The 18,869-nt window shown below is 41.8% G+C and overlaps 1 protein-coding gene across 2 annotated transcripts; it reads right to left on the reverse strand.

Moving 5' to 3' along the window:
* Positions 1–244: 244 nt before the first annotated feature.
* Positions 245–14,657, reverse strand: LOC143490879 (zinc-binding protein A33-like). Of its 2 annotated transcripts, XM_076989420.1 has the most exons (9): positions 14,359–14,657; positions 14,159–14,237; positions 8,791–9,117; positions 8,244–8,339; positions 7,900–8,127; positions 7,776–7,798; positions 7,565–7,683; positions 5,395–5,685; positions 245–4,298 (listed from the first exon to the last, which is right to left on the reverse strand). In XM_076989420.1, the coding sequence occupies exons 2-9, from the start codon at positions 14,231–14,233 to the stop codon at positions 4,162–4,164; spliced, it is 1,296 nt and encodes a 431-aa protein (XP_076845535.1). In that variant the 5' UTR covers positions 14,234–14,237; positions 14,359–14,657; the 3' UTR covers positions 245–4,161. The 2 variants fall into 2 exon arrangements, with proteins under 2 accessions (XP_076845535.1, XP_076845534.1); XM_076989419.1 differs by lacking the exon at positions 245–4,298 and having other exon boundaries at positions 4,322–5,685.
* Positions 14,658–18,869: the final 4,212 nt, after the last annotated feature.

Here is an 18,869-nt window from a genome sequence, read left to right on the forward strand (position 1 = left end):
ATACAACTCTGGTTAAAATAAACGAAGTGACGTCAATCCAGAGGATTCCGTGTCTCGTCCTTCGTGACAGCCCGAACGTCACACCACTGAATTTTAACCATGATGCTTTGCAGATTTACAGTAACATGCTGTAAACAGGTTCTACAGTAAGAATTTGATCATTTACAGTAATAATGCTGTGAAAACTACAGTAACGTGCTGTAAGCAGGTTCTACAGTAAGAATTTGATCATTTGTAATAATAATAATAATAATAGAATTTTATTTATAAGCGCCTTTCAAGATACACAAGGACACTTTACAAGGGAGTAAGCAACAATTGTTTATATAAAGCTAAAAAGGATTAGAATAAATCACAAACAGTTTAAATCATTAAATCATTAAATAACTAAAAGCATTAAAAAGAAGCAGCAGATGAGAAAAGAGACACACACATACGCACATATACATAAACACATACACATGTAGACCTACATATTTAAGAAGGCAATACTAAAAAGGTAAGTTTTTAAGAGCTTCTTAAAAGTAGTGGGGATGTACATGTGCGGAGGTACAGGGGGACGGAGTTCCATAACTTAGGACCAACAACACTAAATGCTCTTCCACCATACGTGTTGAGTTTAGGACCAACAACACTAAATGCTCTTCCACCATACGTGTTGAGTTTAGGACCAACAACACTAAATGCTCTTCCACCATACGTGTTGAGTTTAGGACCAACAACACTAAATGCTCTTCCACCATACGTGTTGAGTTTAGGACCAACAACACTAAATGCTCTTCCACCATACGTGTTGAGTTTAGGACCAACAACACTAAATGCTCTTCTACCATACGTGTTGAGTTTAGGACCAACAACACTAAATGCTCTTCCACCATACGTGTTGAGTTTAGGACCAACAACACTAAATGCTCTTCCACCATACGTGTTGAGTTTAGGACCAACAACACTAAATGCTCTTCTACCATACGTGTTGAGTTTAGGACCAACAACACTAAATGCTCTTCCACCATACGTGTTGAGTTTAGGACCAACAACACTAAATGCTCTTCCACCATACGTGTTGAGTTTAGGACCAACAACACTAAATGCTCTTCTACCATACGTGTTGAGTTTAGGACCAACAACACTAAATGCTCTTCCACCATATGTGTTGAGTTTTGCAGTGCGTACGGATAGAAGGTGAGCATCTGCAGACCGAAGTGAGCGTGATGGTGTATATGTAGAGAGTAAGCCAGAAAGGTAACAAGGAGCCAAACCATGCAGGGATTTAAAAACCAAAAGCAGTATTTTATACTGAATACGGTAATGAACCGGAAGCCAGTGCAGGTCTTTTAATATGGGGGTAATGTGTTCCCCTGTCCTGGTGCGCGTGAGTAGTCTAGCTGCCGAATTCTGGACATACTGCAACTTCTTGAGGCTACTCATAGGTAGCCCAATTAAAACAGAGTTACAGTAGTCAAGTCTAGAAGTAATAAAAGCATGTATAAGTGTCTCCGCCACTGAGTCAGTAAGAGAGGGGCGCAGTCTGGCGATGTTTTTAAGATGGAAAAAGGCTATTTTGGTGACATTCTTTACGTGCGCATCCAGAGAGAGTGTGGAGTCTAAAATAACACCCAAATTGCGAACCTGTGCCACCGAGGATGTGACGAAACCAGGAAGAGATATAGTTGGTTGGCCAATCTTCATGAGTGTGGAGGGTGATGCCACAAGAATGGCTTCGGATTTATTACTGTTCAGTTTCAGGAAGTTGTTATTCATCCATCTTTTAATGTCAACTAAACAGCTAACCAATGCTTCAGGAGGCAATGGGTCAGAAGGCTTTGTGCTGATGTATATTTGTGTGTCATCTGCATAGCAATGGAACTGAAGACCATGTTGTCGGATGATATCACCAAGTGGAAGCATGTAGATGATAAAAAGAAGGGGGCCGAGAACTGAACCCTGAGGGACACCGTAGGAGTGAGACAAAGTGTCTGATCTAAAACCTTCCAGTGAAACGAACTGCTGCCTGTCCGTGAGGTATGACCGGAACCAGGCCATTGCCATGTCGGTGATCCCAGTCCAGGATTCCAGTCTGTGGAGCAATGTGTCATGACAGACAGTATCGAATGCTGCAGTAAGATCAAGGAGGACAAGGATGTTCACTAGTCCAGAATCAGCGGCCAGCAGTAGGTCATTCATGACTCTTACCAGGGCAGTTTCAGTACTATGATTCGTTCTAAAACCAGATTGAAATTGTTCAAAGAGGTTGTTAGAGATGAGATGTTCTTTAAGTTGAACAGAAACTACACGCTCGAGCACCTTACTCAGGAAAGGCAGGTTAGATATGGGACGGTAGTTATTAAAATCATCAGGGGTAAGTCCTGGCTTCTTTAGTACAGGAGTAATAGCGGCCAGCTTTAAACTGAGAGGAACTGAACCAGAGCTGAGAGAAGCATTAATGATCTTGGTGATCGGTGAACAGACATGCTTTAACCAGATGAGTAGGCAGGGGGTCAAGGACACAAGTGGTTGCTCTTGATCCCTTAATAAGCCTGGTAACAAAACTCTCTTCCACAGGGTGAAAAGCGGAAAGAACATTATATACTTTAGGTTGTGATTTAGAGGAGTCCAAGTGGCAGGTGATATGTTGAAATTCTGAGTGAATATTACTGACTTTCCTGGTAAAGAATGACAAAAATTCACTACAGAGAGATGAGGAGGGGGTTAATGGAAACTTACTAGCGGGCTGCAGCAATTTATTTATTGTGGAGAACAGGGCTCTGGGATTTCCCTGGCAATTAGCAATGTTGGAGGAATGAAAATCTGCCTTAGCCGTCTTCAACGCAGTTTTATATTCAAGAATATGATCGTTATAAGCAACTGCATGGACGGTCAATTTCGTTTTTTTGCTAAGACGCTCCAGTTGCCGGCCTCTAGCTTTCATTAACCTGAGCTCAGGAGTAAACCAAGGGGCAGAGTGACGGAAAGTCACAACCCGTGTCTGAAGAGGAACATGGAGATCAAGTGTGGCTGAGACCATGTTATTATAGTGATCGACCAGGACTTCAGGAGACGACAGGATCGGAGGAATTGTGAACTGGCCTAGCGTATTCATAAGAGCAAGAGGGCTGGCAGTTCTAAAATTCCTAAAAGTAATGCTGCGAGGTGTATGCATTCTCTTGGAAGGGAGTGATAGCGGTAGATAAAATACAACAGCTCCATGATCAGAAACATTAAATTCTGTAACCTGCAAATTAGATGGAGAAATACAGGGGGTAGTACAGACAAGGTCCAGAATATGACCATGAGAGTGAGTGGCTGAGGCTACATGTTGAGTGAGATCAAAACAATGCAGTAGGTTAAGAAGATCAGCAGAGTGAGCACATTGACTGGAGTCCATATGAATGTTAAAATCACCCAATACTAACACAGAAGGAAACAGAGGAGAGTGCAAGGCTAGCAGTTCTGACAGAAAGAGCGGTATTATTTACAGTAATAATGCTGTGAAAACTACAGAAATTTATTACAGTGTAGTGTATTGCGCGAACATAACCATGTTTAGACTCGTGACGTTTACGTAATTTGTAATTAGGTGCAGTTTGTGTGTTTTTAGAGTACAATTGGAATTTCTCTGAGCTATTTTAAATGGAATAGCTATAAACAGCTGATTTTAAGGCCTGAGCTACTAATTATCGATGATTCATATGTTACACTAAGAACATGGGTACACACACACCTTTATTAAAGCGTTGTTTAGTATATTAATAACTTTTATTAAAGGTGTGTGTGCTGATTCATACATATTCATATGTCCCTCTGCCTGTTTGATTAATATGTGACCTGTAGTGGATCTGTACTCTCCTTTTCAGTCATGCAAGTTACTTTATAAATGCTTACTGTATTTCAAAGGGCACATTCTGGGATTTCCAGTGATATGGTAGATATACAGTGCAAATGTCACGATACGGCGGGCCCCCTACTGGTCGCCCCCGTTCACAGCGGCAGCTGTCCTGTCAATCATGGCGTTGTGTTCGTCCCTCGGGTGGGCGGAGCCCGTGATCCGTCTCACCTGAGGATCGTTTGTTTGTCTATATGTGTCTTGTCTTTGTACCAGTTGACCGCTGGTTATTATATCCTTAATTCGGATCAGTTCACAGGTTTTGGTTTGCGCACTTTTCATATTAAACCATCCTTTTTCCCTGAGACTCGGCGTGATCGCTTCCATTTATGTTTGCTCACCCTGCCCGTCACAGCTATCCATAAATATTTGGATGATGAAGATAAAATAGTTGTTTTCTTCATGGCTTTTATAACTTGAAAGGGAAAAAACAAACAGAATTAACTTTTCTAATCCTTCCAACATTTCCAATGATTGGTTCATCTGTTAAACTATATCTTTATTTAATACTTTTGATTTGTACATGTGAAAATAAATTTAAAATATAGAACAATACAACTGGATAGAACTGTTTTATGTCATTTTTTATACCATTACTCAATAGTACTCAGTTAACTTATCAATCAAATCAAACACTTGTCATTTACATTTTATGGCATTTGGCAGACGCCCTTAGCCAGAGCAACTTACATTTTATCTCATTTTTATAAGTGAGCAATTGAGGGTTAAGGGCCTTGCTCAGGGGCACCTCAGTCATGGCCTCAGGTCTGGGAAGCGAACCCACGACCTTCCGGTCACAAGACCAGTTCCCTAACCACCAGGCCATGACTGCCTTTTTTTGATTGTCAATCAAAAAGAAAAAATACACATCTTGTTAAGCATAGGATGATATACACAAAACATGAACAATTACAAAATGGCAAAGTTCCCTGTCTTACAGGTAGGCAGAGCCTTCAGGGCCTGTGGATTCTTAGGGCCAGTAAGGACACAGAAGATTTGATACCAACACCCTTAAGAAAAATTACGTTTCAATCTTTACATTACTATGTATGCTTAAGAGTGATACAGTGTACACAGTGTGTAACTATGAACTAGCCATGTTAACAAAATCATATTTGGGTGACTTGATAAGTGAATCCATGTCTATATTCTTCTTTGATGGATGTTAAAACATAGAAAGAGAAATGCATTGGGGAATTTGGAGTAACTGAGGGGTTGGGTTCTACATGTTACTCTGCCAGACCTCTACAGCAGAAGAACCTTCACCATGATGACAGCTGCTTCCTGGGGTGTGTGTTTTAATCATGCAGGGAGAATCTTCAGAGAGTTTGTGCTTTTATTTAAGAAATATGGGTAAAAATTTTTTGTGAGTTTAAATGTGAAGGTGTATAAGTGCTGAGTGTCTGTGTGGGAAAACGTCACCCGATTTTTGTCCCAGTTAACGTTCACACAGAGCTTCTTGAATGTTGGATTTTTCATGAGCGTTTTATTGTGATTATAAATGCTGTTACCTTGTCTGCACAAACAGTAGAAGCCGTCCTCTGGGATTGCAGTGCAATACTCCTGTCTTAAAACGGTCTCCTCCGCCACGCCCACTGCCCAATCATCACTGCCTCCAACCTCCACCACCCAGCTGTGTATGCCTGAGCTGATGCCCACAGATCCCAGAACCCCTGGATATGCACTCATCCTCTCCGGGTTGCCTGGGAGACGAACTTTCGGGTCAGAATATGCCACCATGCTCAGGTCCTCCGACAGAATGAGAGAAGAGTTGCCAGTGTTTGGATCGAGAACCACTGGGACTTCAGGAGAAAGAAAAAAGGTTGATTTGAGCTGAATGGAGTTGGATGTACTGCATCTCCCTGCATAGCTTGTGCTCAATGACAACATTAGACAGTGAACTGTGACTGTGAAGGCCATTTGAGTACAGTGAACTCATTATTGTGTTCAAGAAACCAGTCTGAGATGATTTGTGCTTTATGACATGGCACATTATCCTGCTGGAAGTAGCCATCAGAAGATGGGTACACTGTGGTCATAAAGGGATGGACATGGTCAGCAACAATACTCAGGTAGGCTGTGGCATTGACACGATGCTCAATTAGTAGTTATGGGCCAAAAATGTGCCAGGAAAATATCCCCCACACATTGCACCAGCACCACCAGCCTGAACCATTGATAAAAGCCAGGATGGATCCATGCTTTCATGTTGTTGATGCCAAATGTTGACCCTACCATTCGAATGTCACGGCAGAAATCGAGACTCATCAGACCAGGCAATGTTTTTCCAATTTTTTATTGTTCAATTTTGGTTAGCCTGTGTGAATTGTAGCCTCAGTTACCCCCAGTGTGGTCTTCTGCTGCTGTAGCCCATCCACTGTTGTGTGTTCAGAAATGCTCTTCTGCATGCATTGGTTGTACCGACTGGTTATTTGAGTTACTATTGCCATTCTATCAGCTCAAACCAGTCTGGCCATTCTCCTCTGACCTCTGGCATCAACAAGGCATTTGCACCCACAGAACTGCCACTCACTGGAATTTTGTTTCTGTAAACCCTACAGATGATTGTACATGAAAATCCCTGTAGATCAGCAATTTCTCAAATACTCAGACCAGCCCATCTGGCACCAACAACCATAAGTGACATTCAACCATAAGTGACATTCAAAATCACTTAATTCACCTTTCTTCCCCATTCTGATGCTCAGTTTGAACTGCAGCAGATCGTCTTGGCCATGTCTATATGCTTAAATACACTGAGTTGCTGTCATGTGATTGGCTGATTTGACATTTGCGTTAATGGGCAGTTGGACAGGTGTACCTAATAAAGTGGCCGGTGAGTGTATAATGCACATTTATTTAGCATAACCAATGCAAATGATTAAAAAATAAAGAGTGTGAATTTTAATATAGAAGAATAACAAATTAAAGACATCTGGTCATGAAGAGGCTGCATGTTTGAACAAACATCACAACCTTGTGTTGTGATTGATGGTGTTGACAGGGTAAAACTTAGATTCTCACTGTAAGGACACCTCTCTCATCTCTCTCTCTCTCTGTGTCTCACACTCCCATGGTCATGTACAGATATACTCACAGTAAGGACAACTCTCTCATCTCTCTCTCTCTCTGTGTCTCACACTCCCATGGTCATGTACAGATATACTCACAGTAAGGACACCTCTCTCATCTCTCTCTCTCTCTGTGTCTCACACTCCCATGGTCATGTACAGATATACTCACAGTAAGGACACCTCTCTCATCTCTCTCTCTCTCTGTGTCTCACACTCCCATGGTCATGTACAGATATACTCACAGTAAGGACACCTCTCTCATCTCTCTCTCTCTCTGTGTCTCACACTCCCATGGTCATGTACAGATATACTCACAGTAAGGACAACTCTCTCATCTCTCTCTCTCTCTGTGTCTCACACTCCCATGGTCATGTACAGATATACTCACAGTAAGGACACCTCTCTCATCTCTCTCTCTCTCTGTGTCTCACACTCCCATGGTCATGTACAGATATACTCACAGTAAGGACACCTCTCTCATCTCTCTCTCTCTCTGTGTCTCACACTCCCATGGTCATGTACAGATATACTCACAGTAAGGACACCTCTCTCATCTCTCTCTCTCTCTGTGTCTCACACTCCCATGGTCATGTACAGATATACTCACAGTAAGGACAGATGTCCTTCATCTTCTGCCACACACTGTATCTCAGGTTTCCCAGGTGTCTGGCCACGTCAATCAGAGATCCTGGAACCACTGCTGGATCTGGCACTGAGTACATAGCTCTGGAAAACATACACACTACTGTTCCTACATTTGATTCAATCAGATTTTGGTACTTTGAAAATATGGTTTTCTATACAACATTCCTATTTACCTCTGACTTGTTTTCTTGAAGTCCTATATATTAATAAATAAATTTATAAAGTGATTATTGGTTAGTTATTCTATTCCATGTTATTCAACTGACATACATGTCACATATGTCATAAGAATCTTACCTGTAGAAGCAAGAAATCATTCTCTAGGATCTCCTTTACTTCACTGATCCTTTCACTTATGTCCTTGATCTGTTTGTTTAGATGGTCCATCTCGTCCTTTATCACCTGTCTCTTCACCCTCTCTTCCTCCCTTAGTGTAGCTATCCTGGCCTGCTCTTCCTCTCTTAGGAACTGGTGAAGCTTTTTAAACTCGTCCTTGATATGCTTCTCTGTTTGCTGCACCTGAGTCTGTCATCAAGAGGGAGTTAGTTTGTTCATTTGTTTGTTTTGTTTTGTTTAAAACAAACATTTGTTTATTTGTTTGATACCACCCTTTCCCCAGCAAGCTCCAGATGATGACCTACCTTGAAATGTGCAGCCAACTGGTCACTGATGTCTTTAATGTCTTTGAAAACTTTACATTTCGTTTCCAAGCATGTTAGGTGATGCTGAAGGTTTTTCTATTGAAAGCCACAATGGTTCATCATGTAACAATTTTTAAAAACAAATCAAGAGAAACAGAAAAGTGTTAATTTCCCAAAAACGTTGTAGTACAAATGTAATTTTAAAGAGCTAACATTCCCAGTATATATTTCCATTTATATCATGGAATTTGTCTTAACAGTAAAATTCTATTTGAATATTTACATTTGATACAATTCTAAATATCACTCCAATCAGATTTACTATGACTAATAAAAATGATTTTATGCTTGGATATGTTCACCTGAGTGCATTTTCATAAAGATTTTTACTTTCACTTTACTAGATTTCCTTTACTATACTTTACTAGATTTCCTTTAATATACTTTACTAGATTTCATTTAAGGGTTTCTGTATTTTTGTCCATGTTCTGCTGACATGGTACAGAGGAAATCACACTCAGTGGTCTTGAAGCACACTGGCACATACCTTGAGTGGATCTGCAGCTTTCTGTAATGAGCAGAAACAATGGTTTTGATGTTGGTTGGCAACACACTCGACACACACCAGCTTCTGATCATCCTCACAGAACAAGCTCAGTTTCTGAAAGTGGACTGAGCACAACAGTGCCTGCGAGGACGAGTCCTCATAACTTCTCTGCTGTAAGTAAGACTGGCAGGCATTTCTCAGAGCGTGATCAGGCAGGAGATTGCCTTCGGGAGACGCCTGTCTGCACACCGGACACTCTCTCCTGTTGCTGCTAGTCCAGCTCATGCGCACACACGCGCTACAGAAACTGTGGGAGCACGACAGGATCACGGGTATGGAGCTATTATAGTGTCACCAGAACCTGAACCTGAAATCATTATTACTTGGAAAAAACAGTCTGTAAAATCCTCGCAGGTATGCAAAAATTCGAGTTAAAATTCAGGTTCAGGTCGAAATTCAGGTTCGGGTCGCAATTCAGGTTCGGGTCGCAATTCAGGTTCGGGTCAAAATTCAGGTTCGGGTCGTAATTCAGGTTCGGGTCGAAATTCAGGTTCGGGTTGTAATTCAGGTTCAGGTCGAAATTCAGGTTCGGGTTGAAATTCAGGTTCAGGTTGAAATGCGGTTCATCCGGGATACGTAGGATGAGCAAACAAACTCAGAGCTAATCGAACTGCATCTGGCCAATCACAAAACATATCAGAGGTCATTAAGAGGCGCGTCTTTCTGCTAAATTTCCTGTAAGAGTGCGGTCCCTGTTTGGCGTGTAAGTAGCATGTAAGCAGCACGAAAGTGACCACTGTGCCACCCAGAAATGGCACCTTGTGGCAGCTGCCACATAATCGTGGCACTTAGTGTGACCAGTGCTGCGTGACTGTGGTCTCCGTTGTCCAGAAACGCCGCCTGCCTCTGCTGACAGACATCTAAAGACTCTTGGGTGACTCTGCGTATCGGCCACTCGCTTAAAATCATCCCGACGAGCTCCGAATCGCCATTTGTTGAAATGAAGATGGTTCATAACTTTTGTTTAAAAATTATGTTGAGTGAAATACTAGCCGACATCCAGCTAGACAGCTCTATATTACTAGTTCAGAATACTGTTTAGCGATAACGTCGAATTAAGATTATAGGAGGGTACGTGAATCTACAGTGGTAGACCGTTAACGACAGCACTAAATTTAAAGGGTTTATTATTATAGTTGTATGGTTATCAGTGAATGTTCCTACACGCCATCAGCGTCATTTAAACCTCTGCGAGCGAATGGCATCGCATTTAGTATTTGTGCAATTTGTAGTATATTTCGCTTTGTATTGGTTTATATTGTTAGTCTAGATTGTCAGCCGAGCGGCTCCCGACATAATCGTTAAACAGCATCCTGAACTCGTAGTTTGGAGCTGTCGGTCAGCTCCGAATCGTTCACCCAACATAAATTAACAAACAAAAAATATAAACCATCTTCATTTTTACGAATACTACAAATGCGATGCCACTCGCTCGCAGTGGTTTAAATGACGCTGATGGCGTGATGAACGTTCACTGATGAACAATCTGTAATAAATCTGTTTTATGTTGTGACGTGGGGGTGAAGTGTTATCAGTGGGAGGACACTTGATGAGAAGAGCATTTTATATAAGGGGTTTCACATTTAACATTAAATTAACTACGTTAATATAATAGAAGACACACGGACAGCACGATCATGATGAAGCATGACTAAACTAGACGACACCACAAACCACTACAGCGACACAACACGGATTGTAAATGACAGCCTTATGTTTATTTATTTGTTTATTATTGAATATTTGATTATTCTGCTACCTCCTGTTATCGCTGAACTAAACTTTCGGCACGAGACTTTCAGCGCGAGCTCTTCAGCGCGAGTTCTTCTGTGCGCGTTCGATGTACGTTGCTCCAGAGTTTGAAAAAACACAAGAACAAACGAATTACTTGTTATATTCCTTGTTGACACTTGTGGAAGATATTTTACTGTAGTTGGCTTCGTTTTTTTGTGTTGTTGTATGTCAAATGTAAAACAAAGTTCAAACTTAGCGCCCTTGGAAGCAGAAGGAGGTAGGAAGAAAAATTGTATTAATCCAAAAGAGTGATTTATTTAATTTGAAACGAAGGGAGATGTGATTGTTGTTTTGTTTTCAGTAAGAGCTGCGGCTCATAACATAAAGTTGAGTTCATGTGCAAGTTTGCTAGGAGTGACGCATTTAAAGTTTGGACCCTGTTCTACACATTATCTATGAGGTATGGTGCTAGGGCATTTGTGTTTATTTTTTATTTTTTGCCACATTTTGTAGTTTTCACGGTGTCAAATGTCAGTGGCGAAAGGAGGAGAGAATAAAGATACACCAGTCGAAGCTCCGAGCATTGTTTGTGTGATTAATCCAAGTGGTCCGCTACACGGATGACTAAAGCGAACATACCAGAGAACGAGTACAGATAAACACGAAAACACTCAAACTTACCCGTGCACAGTGGCGTGCACAATTAGACCCCAACTCTGCCCTTTATCAACGAAAGTGCCCTTTTGAAACTTCGTTTTTTATTATTATCATTTTACTGAGGTCGGTTTGAAATGATCTTTTGAAAACCTGAGCGATTAAAAACAATGCCCTGAAATGCGCCACCACCTCGCACACACCCGACCTCTCTCTTCCTTTAACATCAGATGCGCTGCAGCAGCAGTTCAGTTCAGCGAGTGGAAGGAAGCGTCTTCAGCACAGCACACACGCTCACATAGACTTCTTCTCCCGTCCCCACCAGCCAGGTCACATACACATCAAGTCAAATCGTACCGTTTGTCCTCTAAGCCCAACGTGAAATCATTTTGTTGTGCAGTAAAATGTCTCATACAGCACCAAACTACTAAGCATTTTTAGCCGATGGTCACCTGATAAACTAGTCGCACTAGCCCAAATCAGTGATAGATAACGTGAGGACGACCACATACAAATAATTAAGGTAGAGTTTGCAAATCTATGTGTTAAGCTGAACGTTTTCTGTTGTATACGTTTTGTTAGGCAACATAAATTAACACATTCGTTTGTGAAAGAAGAAACGGGAAGTTCCCCATTACCTGTGAAAAATGTCCATCTGCATTCGTGTAATGACAACACTCAGTAGCCTATAACTCATTCTCGTACTTTTTGGTCTTTTTACTGTCTTAATTGTAAGCCTATATTGATTTACTAATTGCAAAATATATGCAACAATGCCTGCAGACAGTGGAGGGTAAACAGAAGTTAACTGAAGGACAATGACTATAGTTAATATTGGATATGGATTTTATCAGTTGGCGGTGTGACTTTTTCCATTGAAAACTCACGTTTAGAGAATGTTACTAATAAAAGTCAAATTTCATTCAACATGCGCTTGTAATTTTTTTATAATGAATTGTTCCACGTGCGCTAAAAAGTGCCCCCCCCCTTCCCCCCAGCACTTGCCCCCCAAAATGTCTGTGCACGCCACTGCCCATGCACACACCACATGCTCTCATACAGAACACATACTCTTTAACGATAATGTCGAATTTAGATTAGTGGTAGACAATGAGTGGCAGTAGCCGCTCGGTGGTTGATGGCTGATGCTGCGGTGTTACGTGAACTGTGGATTTTGGGGAGGTTGTTTTCTCTTTCGGTTAATTTTGGTTTAACAGGTGGATTGCCTCGGTACGGGTGGATTATGTCGGCCAATCGAAGATCGTGATTTGGATGAGGGGGAGGATATTCGGCTTCATAATCTGCATGACGGAGTTGCTGGAAGTTGCCGGGAGGCGACGCGAGCATTTATTGCCTTTACGGTTGTGTGTGACTTTTGAGAAACTGTAGCTCATGATTCTCATGTGAGAGGTGAGGGTTTGTGCGATAGCTTTTGTCATGAATAGCGTTGTGAAAATCGCCACCATGGAGTAAGAACGTAGTAGCATGTGCACAATTATATAGACACCCATGCAGGGATATTTTATAAGAAACACCAGTATAGAGGCGGGCACCGTGTATGTATATTTGTTTGAGATTATCGTCGTAGATATATTTTCTTTATTTATGTTAGTAAGGTGTGAGTCTTGCTTTGTTAACTTAGTGTAGTATATTTTGTTTGTTTCTTTTCTTTGGTGCCGTCTACTGCTCCTTTCCTTGGTTGGTTTATGGTCAATCGTGTATTTTTGTACGTACGTGTCTGTTCAGTGTTTTGCTGCGTAGAAAAGGCTCTTCTACCCATTACCACTCTGCAGTAAAGCGTTTTCTTACGTATCCGTCTGGTTTTCGCGTTCTTCTTTAATTTCATCTTGTCCACTACGCACATGCTACTACCCCACACCCCAAACCTAGACCCATGACATCGTGGGGTCGTAACAGACGTAATCTAGACTAACAATATAAACCAATACAAAGCGAAATATACTACAAATTGCACAAATACTAAATGCGATGCCATTCGCTCGCAGAGGTTTAAATGACGCTGACGGTGTGTAGGAACATTCACTGATAACCATACATCTATAATAATAAACCCTTTAAATTTAGTGCTGTCGTTAACGGTCTACCACTGTAGATTCACGTACCCTCCTATAATCTTAATTCGACGTTATCGCTAAACAGTATTCTGAACTAGTAATATAGAGCTGTCTAGCTGGATGTCGGCTAGTATTTCACTCAACATAATTTTTAAACAAAAGTTATGAACCATCTTCATTTCAACAAATGGCGATTCGGAGCTCGTCGGGGTGATTTTAAGCGAGTGGCCGATACGCAGAGTCACCCAAGAGTCTTTAGATGTCTGTCAGCAGAGGCAGGCGGCGTTTCTGGACAACGGAGACCACAGTCACGCAGCACTGGTCACACTAAGTGCCACGATTATGTGGCAGCTGCCACAAGGTGCCATTTCTGGGTGGCACAGTGGTCACTTTCGTGCTGCTTACATGCTACTTACACGCCAAACAGGGACCGCACTCTTACAGGAAATTTAGCAGAAAGACGCGCCTCTTAATGACCTCTGATATGTTTTGTGATTGGCCAGATGCAGTTCGATTAGCTCTGAGTTTGTTTGCTCATCCTACGTATCCCGGATGAACCGCATTTCAACCTGAACCTGAATTTCAACCCGAACCTGAATTTCGACCTGAACCTGAATTACAACCCGAACCTGAATTTCGACCCGAACCTGAATTACGACCCGAACCTGAATTTTGACCCGAACCTGAATTGCGACCCGAACCTGAATTGCGACCCGAACCTGAATTTCGACCTGAACCTGAATTTTAACTCGAATTTTTGCATACCTGCGAGGATTTTACAGACTGTTTTTTCAAGTAATAATGATTTCAGGTTCAGGTTCTGGTGACACTATAATAGCTCCATACACGGGCTCCCTAAAGACTTCGAAACACACGGGACAAGAGAGATCCTGCTCTAATGTAGCGATAGCAGACGCCATTGCACTGAAATGAAACCAAGAAGACATTATTAGCACTTTAATCACTCCACCATGAAGCACATATACATTTTGAAAAGTTTGCAAAGTTGTGTTAATTAGAACGCAAATACATTTTAAACAATTACCTGCTACAACAATCATAAAGCTCTTGATGTCCGTGCTTCGCGACCGTTTAAGGAACATTAACAATCATACGGAAGTGTTATGAGGAAAAGATTACAGTCAATCCCGTCACACCGCCTTTACGAAAGCTGGGAGCTAAGTCTGACTGTGCAAACCCCACTTGTTAGAGGTCTCACTCTTATTGAATGATTCCTATGATACTTCTACTTACAATAAAGTAATGGATTATGTTTTACATTATCGTAAGGACGTTACAGTTGCTGAAGTTTATGGAATGTTCTGCGATCGCCGCGTGCCGAGAACAGGCGTGTTTTACTGGAGTTATGAGAGGAGAGTGTGAGGGAGGCCTGGCGATATTTTGTGTTCATTGCATATACAGATGAAAGGAAATGAAACTAGTGATGTGTCGTTCGCGAACGATCCGGTTCTAAGAGCCGGCTCTTTGAAGTGAACGATTGGAACCGGCTCCACAATGGGAGCCGTTTTAGGATCCTATTTGGGAGCCGCTTTTTCCTTCAGTATTGCGCTTGTGCTCTGCAAGTGCCAGTTTTTTTCCAACATCGTTTTTATTTGTCCTTCGGTGCCTCGCTGTCTCTCCCTCTCCTTGCACGTATTGCTCTGTTTCTGCCAGTGGTAGAGAGCGGAGAGTTTATTTCCTCAGTCTGTGCATAAGCATACTTGGCGCGTCGACCAGCGCGAGGGTCCGTGCGCCGAAAATGACGCAATCGCGGTGGCTCCGCCCCTGCGTGAGGACCGCCGTGAGAAGCGAGGTCGTGCACCTCTTCAGCGCAATGAACAAAGTTATGTATGCCGGGTTCCAGGCCCGTTGACAGTCTTGCTGGGGCCCGGGACAAGAAAGTTTCATGTACTAGTCTTCAAACTTTATTTGGATTATGTTACGGGTTTTGCGTTGGTGCACTTTATTCATTAACTCCTACATTTTCAATGAGACTGTGTGATCGCGTCCTTCTTTTACTTTACTTGCTGAGCTTAATTTCTACAATGGTTTTAATATTCAAAGGCTCTACAGCAGGGGTCGGCAACCTATGGCACGCGGGCACGCAAGGCATAATCAGTGGCACGTGACACGCTGGACCAGCATCAGCAAAAAAATTAATCATGGCTCTTCTAATGTTTTTATTCAGCTACTTTTGTGCAAGAATGGCATATACTTCTTTAAAGAGCTTCTCCGTGCAGTTTCCGCCTTCATTTGGCAGATCTGTTAAGATGATTGGCTGCAGTAAAAAATAATTGACAGCTAACTCTGGCTGATAATTGGCTTAATAAAAATTGATTGACAACAAAAGTCTAATATCTGATTGGCTGCAGTCGAAAATGATTGACACATGCTCCGCCCTTTACCCACGCCCACCGGGGCTCCGGCCTGCAGCACCTTCTCTACAGCCCCGGATCCCTCCCTTCTGTGACGTGTCTACGTGTGGTTTAATCCGGTGATGTCCTTATATGTACTTCCGCATGTGTGCCAGTGCCCAACACTGCCCATCATTCGTGTCCCCTGTCTCACGTCAAAACATGTATGAGGGAAACATAGTGTGGTTTCCACTTTATTTTCAAACGTGGACAAGCACTTTGGTCTGGCTCTGAGGACGTCTACACTGGAGGAGATATTCCAGTGCTCCCTACCGTGGCAGTGGTACATACAGTATGTGTCTCTGAGATCATGATGCATGGACAACAAGACAGGCTATGATAGCAAAATCACAGACCGACTGGTCTTCCCCAAGTCTTTCCCATCATACAAGGAACAGTATATAGCCAATATTTCCCTTGATTTTGTCATTTGTATCATGGTGCCAAATTGATAGAAATTCAGCAGTGATGAGCCAGAAACATGTATCGATCTTCAAATCCTATTTATTTGTGAATGTGGAGTATCATGAGAGGATATTATCATCAAAAACGCTCCATTCATATGAAAGAACTCTTTACTAATATTCACATGGATTTGAAAGTAGGATTTTCCCTCCAAGTGCCTTCACGACAGCCTACACATGATATTTTTCACCACAAGGGGGCAGAAGCAGCATTTAAAACTCAGTAATGAATAAATTTTACAAGAAGTATTTAAAACTTTCAATTACATCAACAGAGTCTCTTTCTTCTGGTTAGTTATTTCCCACCAGTGTCAATTACCTTTTTGGTTTCAACATTGCATCTTTTGTTTATTCTGAAGAGCAGTGGTGGACAGTATGTGATTTATATTTATTTATTTATAGTTTGTGCATTTGCATTTTGGTGTCTTTTTGATTCCACCCACACCCATTTGCACTCCACTGTTCTAGGAAATAAGATCATGTCCATGACTCTGAAGTCAGAGAATGCTGGATGCACTAACAAGCACATGATGCACTCTTAGACTAGGGCTGCCCACCTCTCTGGGCACGTGTGCACCACAGCCCCCTAGTGATCACTAGTGTGTGTGCGTGTTCTCCCACAGATGGGAAAATGTGGAGGACTCATTTTGATTGGGGTGAAAATCACAATTGACAATACTTAACTAGATTAACTTCCAATCACAGTGTCTGGCAGAGGCAATGTCCAATCAAAGTGTCCATCAGGGCCAGTGTTGTCTTGCCACCTTTGGCTAAATCTCAGAGATAGGTTTACAGTGGTGAAGAGGACGGGTACCATTCATCACTTTTTACTGCTGTGTCCTGTAGAATCTGAGTGTCCTTCAATAAAAATAATTCAATAAAAATAACAACTTACAGTACTTTGACTTTTGATAGTTAATTTAATATAAAGTATTTTACAGTATTTAGATTGATTATTATTATTATTATTATTATTATTATTATTATTATTATTATTATTATTATTATTATTATTATGTTTTCACTTAAGGAAAGGATGTGTGTACTTTAGCTACCACTGGTCAACCAGAACAGTTTGACTGCATTTGCCTTTGTGCTGGTCTGTGTGTTGGCATCATCACATGGTTATCTCCCTCAGCCATCTGGGTCAGGGGAGAGTGATGTGGGACTCTCTCTCTCTCACACACACACACACACACACACCCACACACACACACACACAGAGAGAGAGAGAGAGAGAGAGAGAGAGAGAGAGAGAGAGAGAGAGGGAGAGAGAGAGAGAGAGAGAGAGAGAGGGAGAGAGAGAGAGAGAGAGAGAGAGAGAGGGAGGGAGAGAGAGAGAGAGAGAGAGAGGGAGAAAGAGAGAGAGAGAGAGAGAGAGAGAGAGGAGGATAGCACCTGAGGACACAATGAGATGTTTGTACCCTAAGGTTAGAAAGTGAAGAAGCAAGCAATACTACATTCTAATCATGCTTCTCTCCTCTAAGTCTTCACCTATCTCTCTCTCTCTCTCTCTCTCTCTCTTTCACAAACTGGTCATTCAGGCATTTCATAGAAAGGGCTACAGAAAACTCTTAGTTCATGTTTCTGAGGACCTTATCAAACTCTTATTAAGCAAGCCTATACAAAACCTTAATGTTAATGCTCCGTAGAACCGGTCAGGCAGAGACGCAAGAAGAGAAGCACGCGTGCACACACACACACACACATGAACACACACACATGAACACACACACACACACACACACACACACACACACATGAACACACACACACACATGAACACACACATGCCCACACACACAAGAGCACACACACATGTCCACACATACATGAGCACACACACATAAGCGCACCACAAGCAGACACACAAACTGAACGCTATAGTCAAACTATGTGAAATTCATTCTGAATAACAAATAAACTGAAGCAAAAACTTCAGGTTTGGGAAAAAAAAATCAGCATGTCCAAACATGTTTGTGTTTTTATGCATGTGTTTGTGTATGCTGTCGAGATAGCAGACACACACACACACACACACACACACTGTCTCAGGTACACAGACAAGCAGAGACAGGTGTCCCAGTGTGTGTGGTTGTAGGTGTTTGGGAGATAGTGGCACATAATTCCTGACAAGGACAGGTGAAATCCCACCTTGAACTGGAGAGACTGCCCTTATTTGATAAGCTCACAAAATATAAGTTTATTAATTATAATAAATAATTTAAATTATTAAATTAAATGACTAAACATTGGTAAGGCTAATGATATGAACATATAAAGTTCATCTCCACACACACACATATATATATATATATCTTTGTTCATGTATATATGTGTGTGTGTGTGTGTGTGTGTGTGTGTGTGTGTGTGTGTGTGTGTGCGTGTGTGTATGTGTGCGTGTGTGTATGTGTGTGTGTATGTAAATGTAGATGTCACTTGATGATTCAGTTTAATTAGAATTTTTGCTAGTATGTCTTTGCACTCTAGCTGGAGGCTCAGTTTATATCAGGTGTGTCCAAGTATCCTCAGGGCTCTCCAAACTGTCCTATACCACACCCCCTTTTAACACACACACACACACACACACACACACACACACACACACACACACACACACACACACACACACACACACACACACAAGGAGGTTGCAACGTCTTAGATAGGCAAAGCAG

Source organism: Brachyhypopomus gauderio, unplaced genomic scaffold, assembly GCF_052324685.1.
Source record: "Brachyhypopomus gauderio isolate BG-103 unplaced genomic scaffold, BGAUD_0.2 sc67, whole genome shotgun sequence".
Classification (NCBI taxonomy): Eukaryota; Metazoa; Chordata; class Actinopteri; order Gymnotiformes; family Hypopomidae; genus Brachyhypopomus; species Brachyhypopomus gauderio.

Excerpts from the sequence above, each read along its gene's own strand:
- LOC143490879 (XM_076989419.1), bottom strand. The coding sequence starts at position 14,233 with ATGGCGTCTGCTATCGCTACATTAGAGCAGGATCTCTCTTGTCCCGTG. Across the intron at positions 7,799-7,899 it reads ATGATTTCTTGCTTCTACAG|GACTTCAAGAAAACAAGTCA; the intron begins GTAAGATTCTTA and ends ATTAATATATAG. Across the intron at positions 5,686-7,564 it reads GAAGGACATCTGTCCTTACT|TCCCAGTGGTTCTCGATCCA; the intron begins GTGAGTATATCT and ends TTTCTCCTGAAG.